This window comes from Amphibalanus amphitrite, unplaced genomic scaffold (genome assembly GCF_019059575.1).
Source record: "Amphibalanus amphitrite isolate SeventyFive unplaced genomic scaffold, NRLGWU_Aamphi_draft 001491F_arrow, whole genome shotgun sequence".
Lineage (NCBI taxonomy): Eukaryota > Metazoa > Arthropoda > Thecostraca > Balanomorpha > Balanidae > Amphibalanus > Amphibalanus amphitrite.
In genome coordinates this window covers 31,925-49,940 of record NW_024882984.1, presented here as the reverse complement: position 1 = coordinate 49,940, position 18,016 = coordinate 31,925, and the positions used below count along the sequence as shown (strand labels likewise).

Genomic DNA, 18,016 nt, shown 5'->3' with positions numbered 1-18,016 from the left:
ACCATCGGTTCGGAAGTTAGACAGTGGGGGCAGAATCTGCCTCCCCCCCCCCCCCCCAGCAGGGCGCGTATGGCTGAATAGCCCAGCGGGACGCGGGTTAAAAGAAAACTAGAGACATCAGGAAAAATTGCAGTACATAAGGAATCAAGATCCAGGGAGTTTTTAGAATTTATAGAAGCTTTTGCATTCCCCGTAGCGTCCAAGGCCGCCATTCTGGATCCGTCTAGGGAGGAAAGAGATGAGAAACTCTCTATGAGAAGGATCACTAGCTGCGGTTATTTGTAGCCTAAAGTCGCCCAAGACTTTCACCACCCACGCGAATAAAATTAGATCCGTTAATGTGGAAAATAATCACTTGGAGTCGATTATAGTCGATATAAGTTGATTCATATTGTTGAGCTGAGCCAACCTAGTGTAATTTCATCGGTCTAGTGTAGGTATCCATCAAAAAGTGTGATCAAATAACGGCTGGTGACCTTCCATGACCTAGCATGATCTTTCAAGTGACCACTGCTGACATGATCATTGACGGCTAGCCATTCCATTAGCTGCACCCTGCCCGTTGCATATGGATCAGGTGGTGATTTCATGATTCTGGAATTATCGTGCAGTTTTGGCGCGCTTGTCAGAGCAGAAGACATTCCCACTTTTCCTCCATGGCATGGTGGTGAGGCCATGAAGCTGACCAGAGATATGATCGCAAATTTGAAAGTAAGTACGAAACATAAGAATAGTTGGCACTGCTACTCATACCTAAGCAACCTACGCTACTTGTAGGAAACCAGCTTTAGGGTTGCAAGACTGCAAATTTTGATCTAGAGGCAAGGATGCTTGAAACCTAAGGTGATCTTAGGTGCCCTAGGATAAGTTTGGAAACGAGATGCACCATTTGATGCGTTTTGGGATTTACCTAGTTTCGCGGCGTTACGTGCCTCTTTTTTTCCATACACGATCAGTATCTACTTTTAGGGTTTTCGGTCAGTCAATCCGTCCTCCCGTCCTATCAAAAAGCCGTGGCGCCGCCCCTGCCTGCACCGCACACCTTTCGATAGCCCGTTTGATTTTCTATACGATGCTGTTTTCCCCGTGCCGATCGGGCCCACGGTCACCGAGATATTGCACGGGGACCGGATCCTTGTCGGGCAAATTTAGCCATTTTCGCCCGATTTTGCAAGCCGATTTATACATATAAAGTCTATGACGCGAAGTTGCACTTTTATGCACGCGCCACGCTGCAGCAAATAATTATTTCCAGCGAGTGCTACGGGGGAAACTCGCGCTCAAGTAGCTATGAGCGATGCGGCTTTGTTCAGCACGCAGCGGGACTACCCTCGCAGCCGTATGATATGTCATTGACGTAGCCAGCTCACACATCACACTGCGAGCAAAACCAACACTGGAGACGTTCTTTGCGCAGTATATATTCAGGCAGACCTTGGTGAATTGTCAGTAGATGATAATTGCGTATCGCGACCGTAAAAGGCATCATGTCACTCACGCATACACAGATATGGCCAGAGCGGTGTGCAGGCGGGCAGCGGGCGCGTCCAGCCCGGCGGCCCGGCGGCCCGGCGGGCCAGACGCGTCTGTGTATCACGGCATTGTGCCACAATACGGCCCCGACCCGACCCGACTGCGGACCGAGTCACCGGACCACGGCGGACCGAGTCACCAGACCACAGCGGTCCGAGTCACCGGACCACAGCGGACCGCGTCACCGGACCACAGCGGACCGAGTCACCGGACCACAGCGGACCGAGTCACCGGACCACAGCGGACCGAGTCACCGGACCACAGCGGTCCGAGTCACCCGATCACAGCGGTCCGAGTCACCGGACCACAGCGGACCGAGTCACCGGACCACAGCGGACCGAGTCACCGGACCACAGCGGACCGAGTCACCGGACCACAGCGGACCGAGTCACCGGACCACAGCGGACCGAGTCACCGGACCACAGCGGACCGAGTCACCGGACCACAGCGGTCCGGACCGGACCGGCACACAGACCGAGTCACCGGGCCACAGCGGACCGAGTCACCGGATCACAGCGGTCCGGACCGGACCGGCACACAGACCGAGTCACCGGGCCACCGAGACACAGTCCCCGGACCACCGAGACACGGTCCCCGGACCACCGAGACACGGTCCCCGGGCCACCGAGACACAGTCCCCGGACCACCGAGACACGGTCCCCGGACCACCGAGACACGGTCCGCGGGCCACCGAGACACAGTCCCCGGACCACCGAGACACGGTCCCCGGACCACCGAGACACGGTCACCGGACCACCGAGACACGGTCCCCGGACCACCGAGACACGGTCACCGGACCACCGAGACACGGTCCCCGGACCACCGAGACACGGTCCCCGGACCAGAGTCACGGTCCCCAGCGACAGCGTCACGGCGGCAGAATCCGACAAATGTGCAGCGACTGCCCATATATCCAGCGACTGCCAATACAAGCAGAAAAACTGACCACAATGGCAATATCACACAACAGAGTTATAAAAAGCCGGCACGGTTGACATGATACGATAATAAAAACCTGCAATCACATGGCACGGTCACAATGTAAGACACTGTGCAGATTCAGGGTAGGAGAGTCACGGTTGCCGCTGGGCGGAACAGGCGCCCGCCAGCCAACCGCGGAGATTACATAGACGCCGCGCAGCTCACCCGACAACACACTGGTAAAGTGTAAACGCACCTATATCGGGCACGGCCGGCCCGCTGCGCTGCCCACAGCGCGGCCCCTGGTGGAGCTGACACCGAGAACGGACACCGAGACCAGAGCATACACCGAGACCACGGACCCGGCCGGCCGGCCGGGCCGCCTCCGCCTCCCCACCAGCCGGCATCAGCCACTGCAGCCGGTACCGGTACCTCACCGTGGCAGCGTGAGACACTGAACTCAGATCCCACAGTTCGGAGACCCCTCAGACTCCCCGCCGGTATCAGCTAGCCTAGCAGCGTGAGACACTGCACTCAGATCCCACAGTTCGGAGACTCCCCCCGCCCGCCGGTATTAGCTAGCCTAGCAGCGTCCAGACACTCCACTCAGATCCCACAGTTCGGAGAACAGCGTCTGAAGCGCGGCAGATATTGCCGTACTCGCCCTCAGAACAGTCTGTTCCATAGCACCACGGGGATAAGTCAGTCTGTGGCCGCGCAGACCCGTGTGACATTCACGGAGCAGCGGCGGCACCCCCTCCGAGCCTGCCGGCGCCACGGCGCGCCCGTCCCCGCCCAGCCCAGCGCACCCGGCAAGATACAGCTGAGACGGGCCGCCGCCGGCCGCCTCAACCCACCGACTCACAGCACCTGTCGACTCGCACCAGTCGCCAGCCGCCGCCGACTGCCGGCCGGCTGCCGCTGAACGGAAGCCCGCAACAAAGGAAGCCACGTGTGCATAGCGGAAATACTCACCCAGTCGGCTGAGACGCTGCTCAGAAGGACATGGCACGTGCAATGTGGCTGAGCGGCGGCGGCGGCGGCCGCGGCTTCTGGCAGGGCGCAGCGGGCCGTGTCCTGCCGGCCCGCCGCTGCCCCGGCCACGGCGGTCCATCCTTACAGAGAGCGCAGAGGCCGCGCCGGCGGCAGCCCCGCCACTGCCGCCGCCAAAGCTGCTGACGGACAGCTCACAGCTGGACCTTGAGATCGCGCATCCTGGCTTTGATGCGCTCTCTCATCTCGGCGAACCTGTGGGCGCAGACACGGTCGCTGACATTGAGTAGAACGCGTCTGGCTAACAATGAGGGAGGCCGCGACCGCGGGACCATTCAGTGATGACACGGTCAATATCGCTCAGCGATCACACGGCCCAGTCGCTCGGTGATCACACGGCCAATAACGCTCAATGACCACACGACCAATATCGCTCAGTGATCACTCGGCCCAGTCGCTCAGTGATCACACGGCCCAGTCGCTCAGTGATCACACGACCAATATCGCTCAGTGATCACACGACCAATATCGCTCAGTGATCACACGACCAATATCGCTCAGTGATCACACGGCCCAGTCGCTCAGTGATCACACGACCAATATCGCTCAGTGATCACACGGTCAATATCGCTCAGTGATCACACGGCTCCTGTCGCTCAGTGATCACACGGTCAATATCGCTCAGTGATCACACGGCCAATATCGCTCAGTGATCACACGACCAATATCGCTCAGTGATCAAACGACCAATATCGCTCAGTGATCACACGGTCAATATCGCTCAGTGATCACACGGCCCAGTCGCTCAGTGATCACACGACCAATATCGCTCAGTGATCACACGGTCAATATCGCTCAGTAATCACACGGCTCCTGTCGCTCAGTGATCACACGGTCAATATCGCTCAGTGATCACACGGCCAATATCGCTCAGTGATCACACGACCAATATCGCTCAGTGATCACACGGTCAATATCGCTCAGTGATCACACGGTCAATATCGCTCAGTGATCACACGGCCAATATCGCTCAGTGATCACACGACCAATATCGCTCAGTGATCACACGACCAATATCGCTCAGTGATCACACGACCAATATCGCTCAGTGATCACACGGTCAATATCGCTCAGTGATCACCCGGTCAATATCGCTCAGTGATCACACGACCAATATCGCTCAGTGATCACACGGCTCCTGTCGCCACGCCAGTGACGACAATCACAGCTGATGGCAGGTGCTGTTCAGTTCATTTACCGTTATGGTTCATGTCCAGTGATATCAGAAAGGCAACAAACCAACCAATTACCAGCCTCTGGGCGCGAAAAACGAGCGAGCGCTGGAGTGAGCCCCTGCACGTGCACAAGTCGAGAGTGTCGGACGGACACTGTGTGGAACACCCTACTAACTGGTCTCTAACGGGGTATCAAGATTCAGGACGATCGGCCCAGCCGTTCTCGACAGCTGGAAGCGGCCGGTGCACGTGCGCACGCCAACCATTATGCATAACCATTGAAAGCAGCGCCTCAACCAGTATGCAATACGCATGAGAATGTACTGCCTGTCGACCGATATAATCCAAGATTCAGCACGATCGGCAAGTAATTGCCAAGTTATAAGGCATGTAGGTACCGTAAAGCTTACCCAAAGAATATTAAATGAAATTTAAAATTTTTATTCAACTCGTCTTAATTTTGTACGATGTCTCGAAGTGATCATCCATTATGGAAGAGGCTAAATAGTGGTGGCACGGAAGCTTATTACGCGTTGACCAATCACATTGCGACGTTCAAAAGCAGCTGCACGCTGATTGGCTGAGCTTAGCCTCTGCGACAGGTGGCTGTGTTCTTGGTATTCTTCTACAAGGCACCACATTCCTCTACGAGGCACTCTTTTCAGAACGAGAAATGAAATATCTTTGCCTAAGGTGATCGTTGGGGCGTAAAAGCTCCTGATTCGTGCTAATTAGTCTCAGCTCAAGCTACAAAACTGCCATTCCAGTTCAAAACTCCATGTTGTAAGTGAGATATTTCCTTTCACAATGCAATGAGAAGTGAGTGGACAACGTTCCAGGTGAATCCGTTGTGTTAGCAGCAATGGTGGCACGTCAAAAAGAGCGTACGATTTCAACGCCGAATCAAGACATTTTCCACACCACGGGGGTAAGCGCCTATATTTGACCCGAACGATAAATTGCGATACGCATAAAAAGCATATGGAAGCAAAATACGTATCCACAAATACCGTAATGCTCAACGGTGATCGAATTCTCAGTCAAGCTTGTCTATAGCAAGGCCGGGTACGAATCATGGAAAATCTGTATGGAAACATATGGCCAAAACGCAGCAATAATGCATTCACTACTGCCTGAACAGATGTGGACAGCATTTCAAGCACGTCCTCAGGCCTTGAAGAACAGTGGCGCACTGCTACAAAGCTTAATTCTCCTGAATTCTTCGCTGATTTCTTGCTGCATGCGCACAATCAAAGTTTTAGAGCTTTTTGGTCATTTCTTTGACGTGCACCTGTGACGTGTAACGACAAAAAATGATCCAATTTCGCTCCAAATTCAGCTATTTACTTATCAGTGTGTTGGGATAATACTGTGTGAAAATGAAGTGTAATGATTCTAAAGTAAGGGTTTTGGATGTGCCGCTCCCTCCCCGCCCGGTGACTCACTTGTCCTTGATGTGCTGGATGTGCCGCTCCTCCTCCTCGCGGTACTTCTGTAGAATGGCCGTACACTCGACGTCCGTCAGGTTTATATACTGGGCCACGTCGCTCCCTGGCGGTCAGATACACAGTCAGATACACAGTCAGACGGTCAGATACACAGTCAGATACACAGTCAGATATGAGATATACAGTCAGACGGCCAGATACACAGTCAGATACAGTCAGACAGGTAGATACACAGTCAGATATACAGTCAGACAGGTAGATACACAGTCAGATATACAGTCAGACAGGCAGATACACAGTCAGATATACAGTCAGACAGGTAGATACACAGTCAGATATACATTACACAGTCAGATATACAGTCAGACAGGCAGATACACAGTCAGCTATACAGTCAGACAGATACAGTAAGACAGATACACATTTAGACAGATATACAGTTAGGCAGCCAGATGTACAGTTAAAGTTTTTTTTTTCTACAGGTGGTGGTGGTTGTGGTTGTGGTGGTGGTGGTGGTGGGGGGGGGGGGGTCCCGGGGTCCACTCACTGATTTCGGCCGTGGTCTCGCGGTCCATGACGAAGAGCCGGGCGGCCGCCTCGGACGGTCCGCTGGCTATCCGCGTCAGCAGCGGGTACTCGTCGCTGCGCAGTCGGCGCCGCTCTGGCCGCACACGGCGCACAAGGTCAGCGCGCAGGTCAGCGCAGGTCAGCGCGCCGGTCAGCGCGCACGTCACAGCACTACAGGGTGTCCGGAAATTATTTGTCCCTTGTTCATCCAGCTATAATATCACCGTGCGCTGTAATAACTGTTGGAAATTTGCTAAGACCGTGCCTCAGGCTATCCACAGCTGTCCGTTAGTCACATGACCTAACCCGGTCACCTAACCCGGTCACTTGACCTTGACACTTGCGAGGCGCCAGGGGCCAGTGTTTGGCAGAAGTAAAGGCTGAAACAGACTCTTTCCGCGTTCAGGAAATCGCATGCGAGAGCCTATTCAAATACATTATAATTCTTCTCGCATCAATCGCTTGCGGGAGGTGCATGCGATTGATGCGAGCGTGCTTCCATGTATTTGAAAAGGATCTCGCATGCGATTTCCTGACTGCGGAAAGAGTCTGTTTCAGACGTAACTCGCACCTGAACGTGGTGTCTACTATGACGAAAGAAACTATTTGACAAAGCATCATCGCGCTGAACTTATGGTAAAGACTGAAATGAAGTAGAAAGTCAAAATCCTCTGTCCTCAGTCGAATCCTCTGTCCTAATCCCGATCGAAAACCAATGGGAAATCATGAAGGAGGAGCTCAGCAAGATTGTACCAGCAGTCCCAGAGGAAACGGACTTTAGAGGAACCTGTGAAGGGTGTGGCTCAGCATCAGCGCGGATACTCTGGACATCTTGGTCTATGGAATACCAAAGCGGATGAGGGAATGGGTAGGACAGGGCAGGAGATAAATCGGTAAATAAACCATGACCCGGGGGCTCTTTGTTTATTTATTATGGCGGCGAACTGATGGAGGGGCCAATAATTTCCGGACACCCTGTATAAGTTGGGTCGCACCCACGAGCCACGACCGCAGCCCGGGCGGCGGATGTCGGCCGCCGACAGCCGACACCAGCCGACATCAGGGCGATCCCCCGCCTCCCGACCCGGCCCCCTTCCCCCCGGCCCGTGCCCTGCCCTGGCGGCGCACCTCCCGAGTCCCAGACGATGTAGAGGGCGAAGTTGTCGGCGCGGTCCTCGACGCGGTACTTGTCGAGCACCATGTCGATCATCTCCCGGCAGGTGACCAGCGAGGTGACCCAGACCGAGAGGGCCGAGCCGTGCGGCGGCGTGAACACAGACGTCTCCCGGTTGTAGTAGTGTCCGTTGATGGAGCAGCGCCGCTGCGGCACAGGCGGCGATCAGCACACGGCGGACAGCGGCCACCACAGGGCGACACACGCGGGGGGTAGGGTAGGGAGGCGCCGTCCGGTCGCAGTCAGTGTCCCACCACTCTGCCCGTGTCCCCGCCGCCCCGACTGGAGCGGCGCCCACACTGAGCTCCGGCCGCCTCCCGCCCCAAACAGGCAGCCGACAGACCGGCCGAGCCGGGCACTAATCTGACACCCATACACCACCCACCGACCCTGGCACAGTGCGGGACGGCTCACAGCTCCCGAGCGCCGGCCACCAGCCGCCTTCACCCCGGCCGGCTGGTTCCCAGAGTGACCCCGACACGACCTCACCTTGACCTTGGCCTTGTTCATGCGCCGTCCGGGCCGGCGGCGGATGACGCGCGATTTGGCCGGAGCGCGGAGCGGCGGCTCCGTGGTCGACTCGTCGGTGGGCGAGGAGTCGACCCGCGGCGGCGGGCCGGGCGGCGGCGGCGGCGGCTCCTTGTCCGAGTTCTCCACCTCTGCCGACTCGAGCTGACCCTTCTCGACGCCCTCCTCGGCGGCGCGGTGGCCGTTCACCTCCACCTGACAGCGGTCAGAGGGGGGTCACAGGTCACACAGAGGTCAGAGGGGGGTCATACAGAGGTCACACAGAGGTCACGGTCAGATTGAGCTCACACAGAGGTCACAGGGAGGTCACACAGAGGTCAGATAGAGGTCACACAGAGGTCAGAGAGAGGTCACACAGAGGTCAGAGAGAGGTCACACAGAGGTCAGAGAGAGGTCACACAGAGGTCACACAGGGTCCATACAGGTCATGCGAGGGTCTGTAGGGGTTTGGTGTGGGTCTGTACTCTATGTCGGGGTCTGTGTGGGTCTGTGAGGGTCTGTGTGGGTCTGTGTGGGTCTGTGAGGGTCTGTGTGGGTCTGTGAGGGTCTGTGTGGGTCTGTGAGGGTCTGTGCCGGTTTGTGTGGGTCTGTGTGGGTCTGTACTCTGTGTCTGGGTTTGTGCCAGTCTGTGTGGGTCTGTGAGGGTCTGTGCCGATCTATGTGGGTCTGTACTCTGTGTCTGGGTCTGTGTGGGTCTGTGTGGATCTCTGTGTGGCTCTGTGCGGGTCTGTGCCGGTCTGTGTGGGTCTGTGTGGGTCTGTACTCTGTGTGTGGCTCTGTGCGGGTCTGTGCCGGTCTGTGAGGGTCTGTGCCGGTCTATGTGGGTCTGTACTCTGTGTCTGGGTCTGTGTGGGTCTGTGTGGATCTCTGTGTGGCTCTGTGCGGGTCTGTGCCGCCGCGCGGTCGGCCCGTACCTCGGCGCCCGTCTCGGCGTCCGTCTCCGTCTGCGTCTGCGTGCCGTGTCCCGAGTCGGTGTCCACTCGCGGATACGTCAGCTGACTGAGCGCGTGCGGCGTGACGCTCTGGCTGCGCGGCGGGCCGCGCGCCGGCGACGGCGCTGGCGTGGCCGGCCGGGAGCCCGACTCCGAGTCCGAGCCCGAGTCCACCGCCTCACTGCGCGTCGGCTGAGACAGGGTGACGGGGGGGGGGGGCGGGTCAGACCCAGCGGGGAGCATTCATCCTGGCCAGGATTCATAATGTCCAGGGTACGATATGCCCAGTGTCGAAATTGCCAGTGCCTTGAATGGGCCAGAGTTAATCATGTCCAGGGATTGCACGGTCCAAATGCGGCCAACTGGCTGCAAATAGGGTATATTCAAAGAGGCCAGGGTTCATAATGTCAAGGGCACGATGTGTCCAGTGTTGGAAATGGCCAGGGTTCATAATGTCCAGGGCACGATGTGTCCAGTGTTAGAAATGGCCAGGGTTCATAATGTCCAGGGCACGATGTGTCCAGTGCTCAAAATGGCCAGTGCCTTGAATGGGCCAGAGTTCATAATGTCCAGGGATTACCTACATAGCCACTGAAAGTGACGTCATTATGTAAAAAAAAAAACACGGAACCAGCTCAATGCGAAGCAGTGCAGTGCCAAAGGCAATGCCTTAGGAGTTAGGAGAGATTACAGGCAATAGTAAATCAAATATTTTTAGGTTAAGTGGTTATGTATCTGGCTTCAGGCTTCGGCCTGAAGCCAGATACATAACCGCTTAACCTAAAAATATTTGATTTACTATTGCTTGCAATCTATTCATGCGAGAAACTATTTCCTTATCCCCGGTAGGCAAACAGCATTACCTTAGGTTAGGTTAGGTTAGGTTTGGTTGGGTTGACTATGTAATCCCTGGACACCATGAACTCTGGCCCATTCAACGCACTGGCCATTTTGAGCACTGGACACATCGTGCCCTGGACATTATGAACCCTGGCCATTTCTAACACTGGACACATCGTGCTCTGGACATTATGAGCCCTGGCCATTTCGAACACTGGACACATCGTGCCCTGGACATTATGAACCCTGGCCTCTTTGAATTTACCCCATCTGCAGCCAGTTGGCCATATTTGGACTATGTAATCCTGGACAATATGAGCACTGGCCAATTCAAGGCACTGGCCATTTTGAGCACTGGACACATCGTGCCCTGGACATTATGAACCCTGGCCTAAATAATACGCACCCGACCCAGCACCCGCCCACTGAGCATTGGGCCATTGGCCCACCAGTATCCACTCACAGAGTCCCACATTATCCAATGTCGGAGTCCCACAGTATCACAGAGTCCCACAGTATCCAGTGTTAGAGTCCCACAGTATCACAGAGTCCCACCGGTATTCAGTGTTAGAATCCCACATTATCCAGTGTCGGAGTCCCGCAGTATCACCGAGTCCCACCTGTATCCACTGGGAATGGCGTTTTCGGACGATGGGTCGTTGGTCGTCGTCCTCTTTGAACTGGAGTAGTTTGTTGACCCCCCAGTACAGTTTGAGCACGCCGTCCAGTATGAGACGCCCGTTACGCTGCAGAGGGGGCGGGGGGGGGGGAGGGAGTCAATGACAACGACACCGCAGGGATGATACCGGACCGGCCGGCCGGCTGTACAGTGTATACCGGCCGGCTGTACAGTGCATACCGGCCGGCTGTACAGTGTATACCGGCCGGCGGGCTGTGCAGTGTATACCGGCCGGCTGTACAGGGTATACCGGCCGGCCGGCTGTACAGTGCATACCGGCCGGCTGTACAGGGTATACCGGCCGGACGGCTGTACAGTGTATACCGGCCGGCCGGCTGTACAGTGTATACCGGCCGGCCGGCTGTACACTGTGTGGATCTGGGTCCCGGGTCTCACCTCCCGGCTGTGGATCTGGGTCCGGTCTCACCTGCCGGCTGTGGATCTGGGTCCGGTCTCACCTGCCGGTTGTGTATCTGGGTCCGGTCTCACCTCCCGGCTGTGGATCTGGGTCCGGCTGTGGATCTGGCCCGCGGTCTCACCTCCCGGCTGTGGATCTGGGTCCGGCTGTGGATCTGGCCCGCGGTCTCACCTCCCGGCTGTGTATCTGGGTCCGGTCTCACCTACCGGCTGTGGATCTGGGTCCGGCTGTGGATCTGGCCCGCGGTCTCACCTCCCGGCTGTGGATCTGGGTCCGGTCTCACCTCCCGGCTGTGTATCTGGGTGCGGCTGCTCTCGTGGTACTGGTTGTAGGCCCTCAGCTGGCGCGCCAGCAGCTCCTGGTCCGGCTGCCGCGGACTCTCCGGCGCAGAGTCGCGCCGCCCGAAGCTGACGTGCGCCTCCACGTGCGTGCCGTGGCCGAACAGGTGCGGCCCGAACAGCGCGCCGTAACAGGGCACGTGGCAGTACGGGCTGCCCTTGTGCTGCCGGAGGCGCGGCCACCGTCAGCGCCCAGCGGCGGCGCCGCACGTGACAGCACGCCACACTCCACAGCCCAGCCGGGACAAACAACACCCAACACCTAACGCTGCTCAGACAGTCAATGTTCCTTTGCATGAAGCTTTAATAGGAGCTAATGAAAAGAGAAGGGTACACCACATGAGCCGCTGTGAGTCTGAATATGTTGGCGTCGAAGCCGATTCGGCAGTGTTGGGACCAGCTGGTGAGACGGTGCCGCCCCAGCCCGGGTGGGAGGAGCCGATACGGCCAGCAGGGTGGGACGGCGGGCACCCCCCCGGTTACCGAGTCGTCAGTCGTACCTCTGGGACGGCGGGCACCCCCCCGGTTACCGAGTCGTCAGTCGTACCTCTGGGACGGCGGGCACCCCCCCCCCCCCGGTTACCGAGTCGTCAGTCGTACCTCTGGGACGGCGGCCACCCCCCGGTTACCGAGTCGTCAGTCGTACCTCTGGGACGGCGGCCACCCCCCGGTTACCGAGTCGTCAGTCGTACCTCTGCGTGCTGGCCCGGCGGGCACCCCCCAGTTACCGAGTCGGCCGTCAGTCGTACCTCGGCGTGCTGGCCCGGGTTGAGCCGCTTGCCGCACTCGTCGCAGCGCAGACACTCGGGGTGCCAGTCGTAGCCCATGCTCTGCTTCCGTTCGGCTGCAGCGCACAACACACCAGGTCAGCCGGCGTGTACCGGTGGCAGTGGGTAGGTACCGGTGGCAGTGGGTAGGTACCGGCGGCAGTGGGTAGGTACCGGTGGCAGTGGGTAGGTACCGGTGGCAGTGGGTAGGGACCGGTGGCAGTGGGTAGGTACCGGCGGCAGTGGGTAGGTACCGGCGGAACATCAGCCCCAGCCGCGTCACCCTTCAGCCGGCGTGCCACAGACAAACAGCGGCAACGTCAGAGGCACTCTGAGCGAAACACCTTCAACAGAGTTCAAAACAGCCGAGCTGAAGGAACAGCGCATTCAATTTAATCGTAATTCCAGTACGAAGCGTCACTTACCGAAGAACACCGGTTTCTCGCACCTTCTGCACTTCCACATCTTGAAATGTGTGTAGCATTAATGCAGGCGCCACCGTCCGACCCCTGCAATGACCAGAGTACAATGTAGATGCCCGGCAAAACGCCGCTGCTATATTCGACAGTCTTATAGTGTTCGTGAGGCGGAAGACAAACAATTTCAACATAGGTTTACATGTTGTCATAGGTACAGCCCTCTGCACACTGCGTGGTAGGTATTCTTTTTTCGACAAAACCGAGAATAACTCGAATACTATGTTATCTGTCACTCAGAAATCGTAACAGCAAGACGCGCGAGACTCCGCACCTTAGATTGGGCTTATCATGGTATACATTTTCCATCCAGTTTGGCAACGAAACACGAAAGTTTATATTTGCCCCCAAAACAAACTTTTGCATTTTGCTGCAACACTAGGCGTATACTTTGTCAGTGATACACCCAATCGAAGGAGTGGAGCATGGCGAATCTATGTGCAATGAGTTCCGACCGACTGATAACATAGTCTTTGAGCTATTATAGGTTTTGTCGAAAAAAGAATACCTACCGCGCAGTGTGCAGAGGACTGTACATGTTACAGGCAATGTGTGGAATCGCGTATTCTTAGAATGACTGAGCATTCTGTAGAGTGCTTGATCATCCATTCCAGACTTTCTAAGGAATGCCTAAGGAACCGTTTATACGCATCTTTCCAGCATATAATTGTAAAGTCTTTCTTAAAAGCATTGCTAGGTACTCGAAAGCATGGCTATCACTCCCTAGTTTGAGGGCCCCTCGCTTTTGAGGGTTGGCCGCCTGGCCGGCCCTTACCGTTGTCACGGTTTCACGACCCCGGCCGCGTATTCGCCAATAGTATTACACGAATCGGCCCGACCAATAGCGTGCCTCTTGAGTGACGTCAGCGTGGCGTCATACGTTCGGTCCTCGCCCTTGGTGGAGTCTATTGAAGCTAAGTTTTAACTTAACGACATTTAAACTCCGTCGTACGTGTTGCCGCCGTGGCGCAGTGGTTGGAGTATCGGAATGGTGATATGGATGCAGGTGGTTCGAATCCACTCGGCGACATCAATTTTCGTGTTATCTGTCATTGTGCGTTTTTTTTGATACATTTGCAACGGCGTGCACCTAAGAAATCAGAGGTAAGCATTCTTCAAATGAATATGTTGCATACCTAAGAAGAGAAATATTTGCAGTCCAACCGATTGGTTCGGTTTCGGTATTTTCCAATGGTTTTTGTTTGAATTTGGTTTGGTATCGGTGTTCTGATTTTCTGTGATTGACAATTGACATCACTAATGCATAGTGCATACTATGCGAATGTAGCCAATGGAAAGACAAATGGTGCTGCTGGGCGATGACCATTGATCAATATTTCTCACTGCCAATGGGTGATAGCACCGAGCACGCAGCTCCTGCTGGATATGACAGGAGTGGCGCTGACCTTTTGAAAGTAGGTGGCACTCATGGCAAGGTAAAGTACCTAAAAGTAGCGAAAACTAAGCTAAAAATCGCACGCTGGTTAGCATGCAATTAGATAATTTTCATGTAAGAATCACCATGCACAAAAAAGTTGGGCATAGCTGTTAGCGTAATCAGGGGACGAGATTATCAGTTTCCAGCCGTCATAGGCGTCATCTATAGGAGCTATGCCTTAACCCGCGCGGGGCTGGGGGGGGGGGTAAATTTTACCCTCCTCGCGAATTTTTGCGATATCTCAAAAACGGCGGCGCGCAGCGCCGCCAAACTTTCAGTACCTTTTCTTACATCAATTTGACACGTTCCCTGAAAATTTGAGCGAAATCCGTCGGAAAATTTTTGAGAAATTGACGTTTTAGTGACGTCATGTTCGCCATTTTCGCCTCAAAAACGGCAAAAGTTCAAACGCCGCTAACATCTTCATTTTTAAAGGAATCAAGACGTAACAAAAAAAAGGTTATACGTAATTTTACTTTGTCTATCAAATGGCTATCTCGGTTTTTTGAAAATTTTGGATTTTGTCCTAAATTTTTTCAAAAAACTGACTTTTTTGGGAAAATCATTATAAAATCCAAAATTTTGAGTCTATCGAAAAAACCGGAATATATGTCAGAGAAGTGGTCTATGTGCACCTACATACCAAAATTTAGAAGAATCGGTTCAAAAATGTGGGAGTTATTCAAAATTTTATGACGTCACGACACACAAATTTTTTGAAAAATGACTTCTTTGGAAGTTCTAGCCCTCGTACGGAAACAAAAATAGCACCATTCGATTCGCCGTGAAAAACTGCATCAGATAGACACCTTTTTAGGCCTTAACAACCAACTTCAAAATTTGACCTCACTTGACCTGACCTTGACCTGACCTCGACCTGAAATTCATCCAGAGGTGGTCCATATCACTTATTGAGTGTGCCTATTGAATTCTATGAGTAAAATGACCCATAAAACATGTGTCGCACATGCCCTTTTCTATATTTTGTTTTTTGGTGACCTGACCTGACCTGACCTGACCTGACCTTGACCTTGACCTCTGAATGATATTGTATGCAACGAATATTGTCTTGGTAGCCTAAGAACACGTTTTGGGCGATCAGTCTCAGTCCATGACTCCATTCTTCGGCAACTACGGTGCAAGGCCGATACCTACTGTAGAAACTTGCAATTTGTACCCTTGACCTGACCTTGACCTTGACCTCAAACTTTAAATTAAGTACATGTTTTTAGTAATTCGTGATGAGAGCTTTCGATTGGCGTTTGAATTTTCCAAATCGGACCATTAGTTCGGGAGATAACAGGGGGGGGGGGGGTAAAATTTACCCCCCCCCAGCCCCGCGCGTTCGGCTGGAGACCCCAGCCCCGCGCGGGTTAACTATAACTTAAACATTTCTGCCACCAGGGGATCGACAGTATCGACAGTACCGTAACACAATTGGTATTTCAGGTACAGACTGCAACTGCAGTTCTTTTGCAACTTATTCCTTAATCAGATGAATACTTGTCATAGATTTATTGGGCGTACGATATTGGCGTGCGAACTTAGGGCCTAGGGGCCAAAAATGCGTGTCTAAAACCGACTTCTTAGAAAAGAACCGCTAAAGCAGGAATCGATCCATCGACCTTTTGCCTATCACACCGAGACTCTAACCACTTGGCTATGACGACATACTGTCAGTTGAATTGCCATATACAATTAAAAAAAGTCTCAACTCAAATCTGGCCTCAATGCATGATTGTCACGTCGGCTGGCTATGACGTCGCACTAGAGATGTCGCTAGTTGGTGGGCCGATTCGTGTAATACTATTGGCGAATACGCACCCCGGCCAGGCGGCTAACCCTCAAAAGCCAGGGGCTCTCATACCAGGGAGCGATAGCGATACTTCGAGTAGCGATAGTTTCAATAGAGAATGTACCTACCTATGGTATATAAGATTAACCCACGCCCCGCTGGGGTTCTTGGATTTCCACATCCTGCTGAGGGGTCGAACACCCAACTCTAACTCAGGCTCCTGGGCCACGTAGCGATACGTGGGGTAAGCGACGTTCGAAAGAGCGTAAAAAACGAAATTACTTCAGTCATGTTTTTTGGTCAGGTCAAAGGTCAGGTGACCAGAGGCCATCAAAGTTCAAATTTCGTCTATTTCGGAAGCTTTCAACAAAGCGGTGCATAGCTCAGGAACGGATAGAGCTAAAGTACCGCGGAACGTACATTCGATAGCTTTTAATGATCTTTCTGTAACTATCCTCATATTTCGAGCTAAGGTCAACAGTTTAGCATACATTTTGCACAAACTGCCAAAACAGGTAGGTAGGTACACGTTTTGCGAAAATGTTTTTTTTTCTGCAATAACTTTTGGCACAAGACTTGCACAAGCTTACTTTAACCAGCATCGTGTCTCTCTCATCGAGACGTGTCAAATCAACGATCATTTGCTCTTGAAAGGTCAACTTGAACAGTTCACCTAGGGTCAAGGTCAGGAACTGACCGGGGAAGGGCATCTTGCACATACGCTGACCCATATCGTTGTTTTTTACCCTTATCGTCAAGCTGAATACCTTTGCTGGAGGCTACTGGAGGTTTCTGGAGCTTTGGGGAGAGCTTTCTGGAGCTTTCTGGAGGTGCTGGAACAATCTCTGGATAATTCTAGGGCTTTCTGGAGGTTTCTGGTCTCTGGAGGCGCTGGAACAGGCCCAAGGTGAACAAAAAAATGTTGGTGCTCAGAGCTACCATTTTTTTTTTAGACATTCACAAAAAATGGAGGGCCGGGTGTCCAAGCACCCCCCTCGGCCCCCCTCCACACACATGCACACACACACACACACACATAGGTACACACTAAGCAGGGTGTGGGACCCTTCCACCTTAAAAGATCAAATTGTTAAAAAGTTAAAACTAAATCAAAGTAAACCGTCCAATGGAGCCAAAATTTCTTTGTCCACCTTGACCTGAGCACTTAAATACTGTCGTACCTACATAAATAACCCGAACGCTGCATATAAATTTTGATGGAATTCAACCACTATGCCTGACATGAAGACTGATACATTGATTTTTCCAGTCTGGATTTGTGACAATATGGAGTGTTTATATTCAATTTAGAGTCTAGAGTGAAAAAGGGCAAATTCGCCAATAAATTGACAAAAATATTCCTCATCCCTCATCCGGAAAAAAACATCCACCCCAATCCCCAAATTTACCATTGCGATAGTCTTACCAATTGCAGCAGGTCTCTCGAGAAATTGAAATACGGGGATGGAAAATAATTACCAATCTTAAAGCCCTAGTTCAGCTAGGCTTCATGGCCCTGTTTCACCGGTGATAGCAGCAAGCTGCTATCACGTTTCGCGAGCTGACGTCATGTCCGGCCCTGTTTCACCGGTGATAGCAGCAAGCTGCTATCACGTTTCGCGAGCTGACGTCATGTCGTGACGCCATACTGTTGTCGTAATGGGTAGTTCCGGCGCACGATTGCCGCGACCTTGGCGGCGGCATTAAGTGACGTATGAGCCTAAAAGTAAGAGTTTACGCAGTCATGATAGTAAATATATTTTTGATATATATTTTTTCAATATGATGTATTTAAAAGAAGTTGGGTTTAGGAAAAATTTTGACATTAACTTCGAACATTTAGCTGATGACGTAAAACAATATTGCGGCAATCGTGCGCCAGAATTGTCCCTTACGTCAGCAGTATGACGTCATCACATTACGTCAGCTCGCGC

General features: G+C 53.4%; 1 protein-coding gene across 2 annotated transcripts; it reads right to left on the bottom strand.

Moving 5' to 3' along the window:
- Positions 1–1,401: 1,401 nt before the first annotated feature.
- On the bottom strand, positions 1,402–17,759 carry LOC122373414 (ras association domain-containing protein 4-like). Of its 2 annotated transcripts, none has more exons than XM_043351433.1 (11): positions 17,509–17,759; positions 12,799–12,882; positions 12,356–12,450; positions 11,552–11,770; positions 10,792–10,917; positions 9,314–9,523; positions 8,361–8,594; positions 7,826–8,018; positions 6,678–6,791; positions 6,128–6,233; positions 1,402–3,702 (listed from the first exon to the last, which is right to left on the bottom strand). In XM_043351433.1, exons 2-11 carry the CDS (start codon positions 12,836–12,838, stop codon positions 3,642–3,644), a joined length of 1,398 nt encoding a protein of 465 aa, XP_043207368.1. In that variant the 5' UTR covers positions 12,839–12,882; positions 17,509–17,759; the 3' UTR covers positions 1,402–3,641. The 2 variants fall into 2 exon arrangements, with proteins under 2 accessions (XP_043207368.1, XP_043207370.1); XM_043351435.1 differs by having other exon boundaries at positions 17,562–17,680.
- Between the last annotated feature and the right edge of the window lie 257 nt (positions 17,760–18,016).

Bases quoted from the DNA above. Each gene is read 5' to 3' on its own strand.
- LOC122373414 (XM_043351433.1), bottom strand. From the start codon at position 12,838: ATGTGGAAGTGCAGAAGGTGCGAGAAACCGGTGTTCTTCG. The intron at 12,451-12,798 runs GTAAGTGACGCT...TGTGCGCTGCAG, and splicing joins CGAGAAACCGGTGTTCTTCG to CCGAACGGAAGCAGAGCATG. The intron at 3,703-6,127 runs GTGAGTCACCGG...CTGCGCCCACAG, and splicing joins ATCCAGCACATCAAGGACAA to GTTCGCCGAGATGAGAGAGC.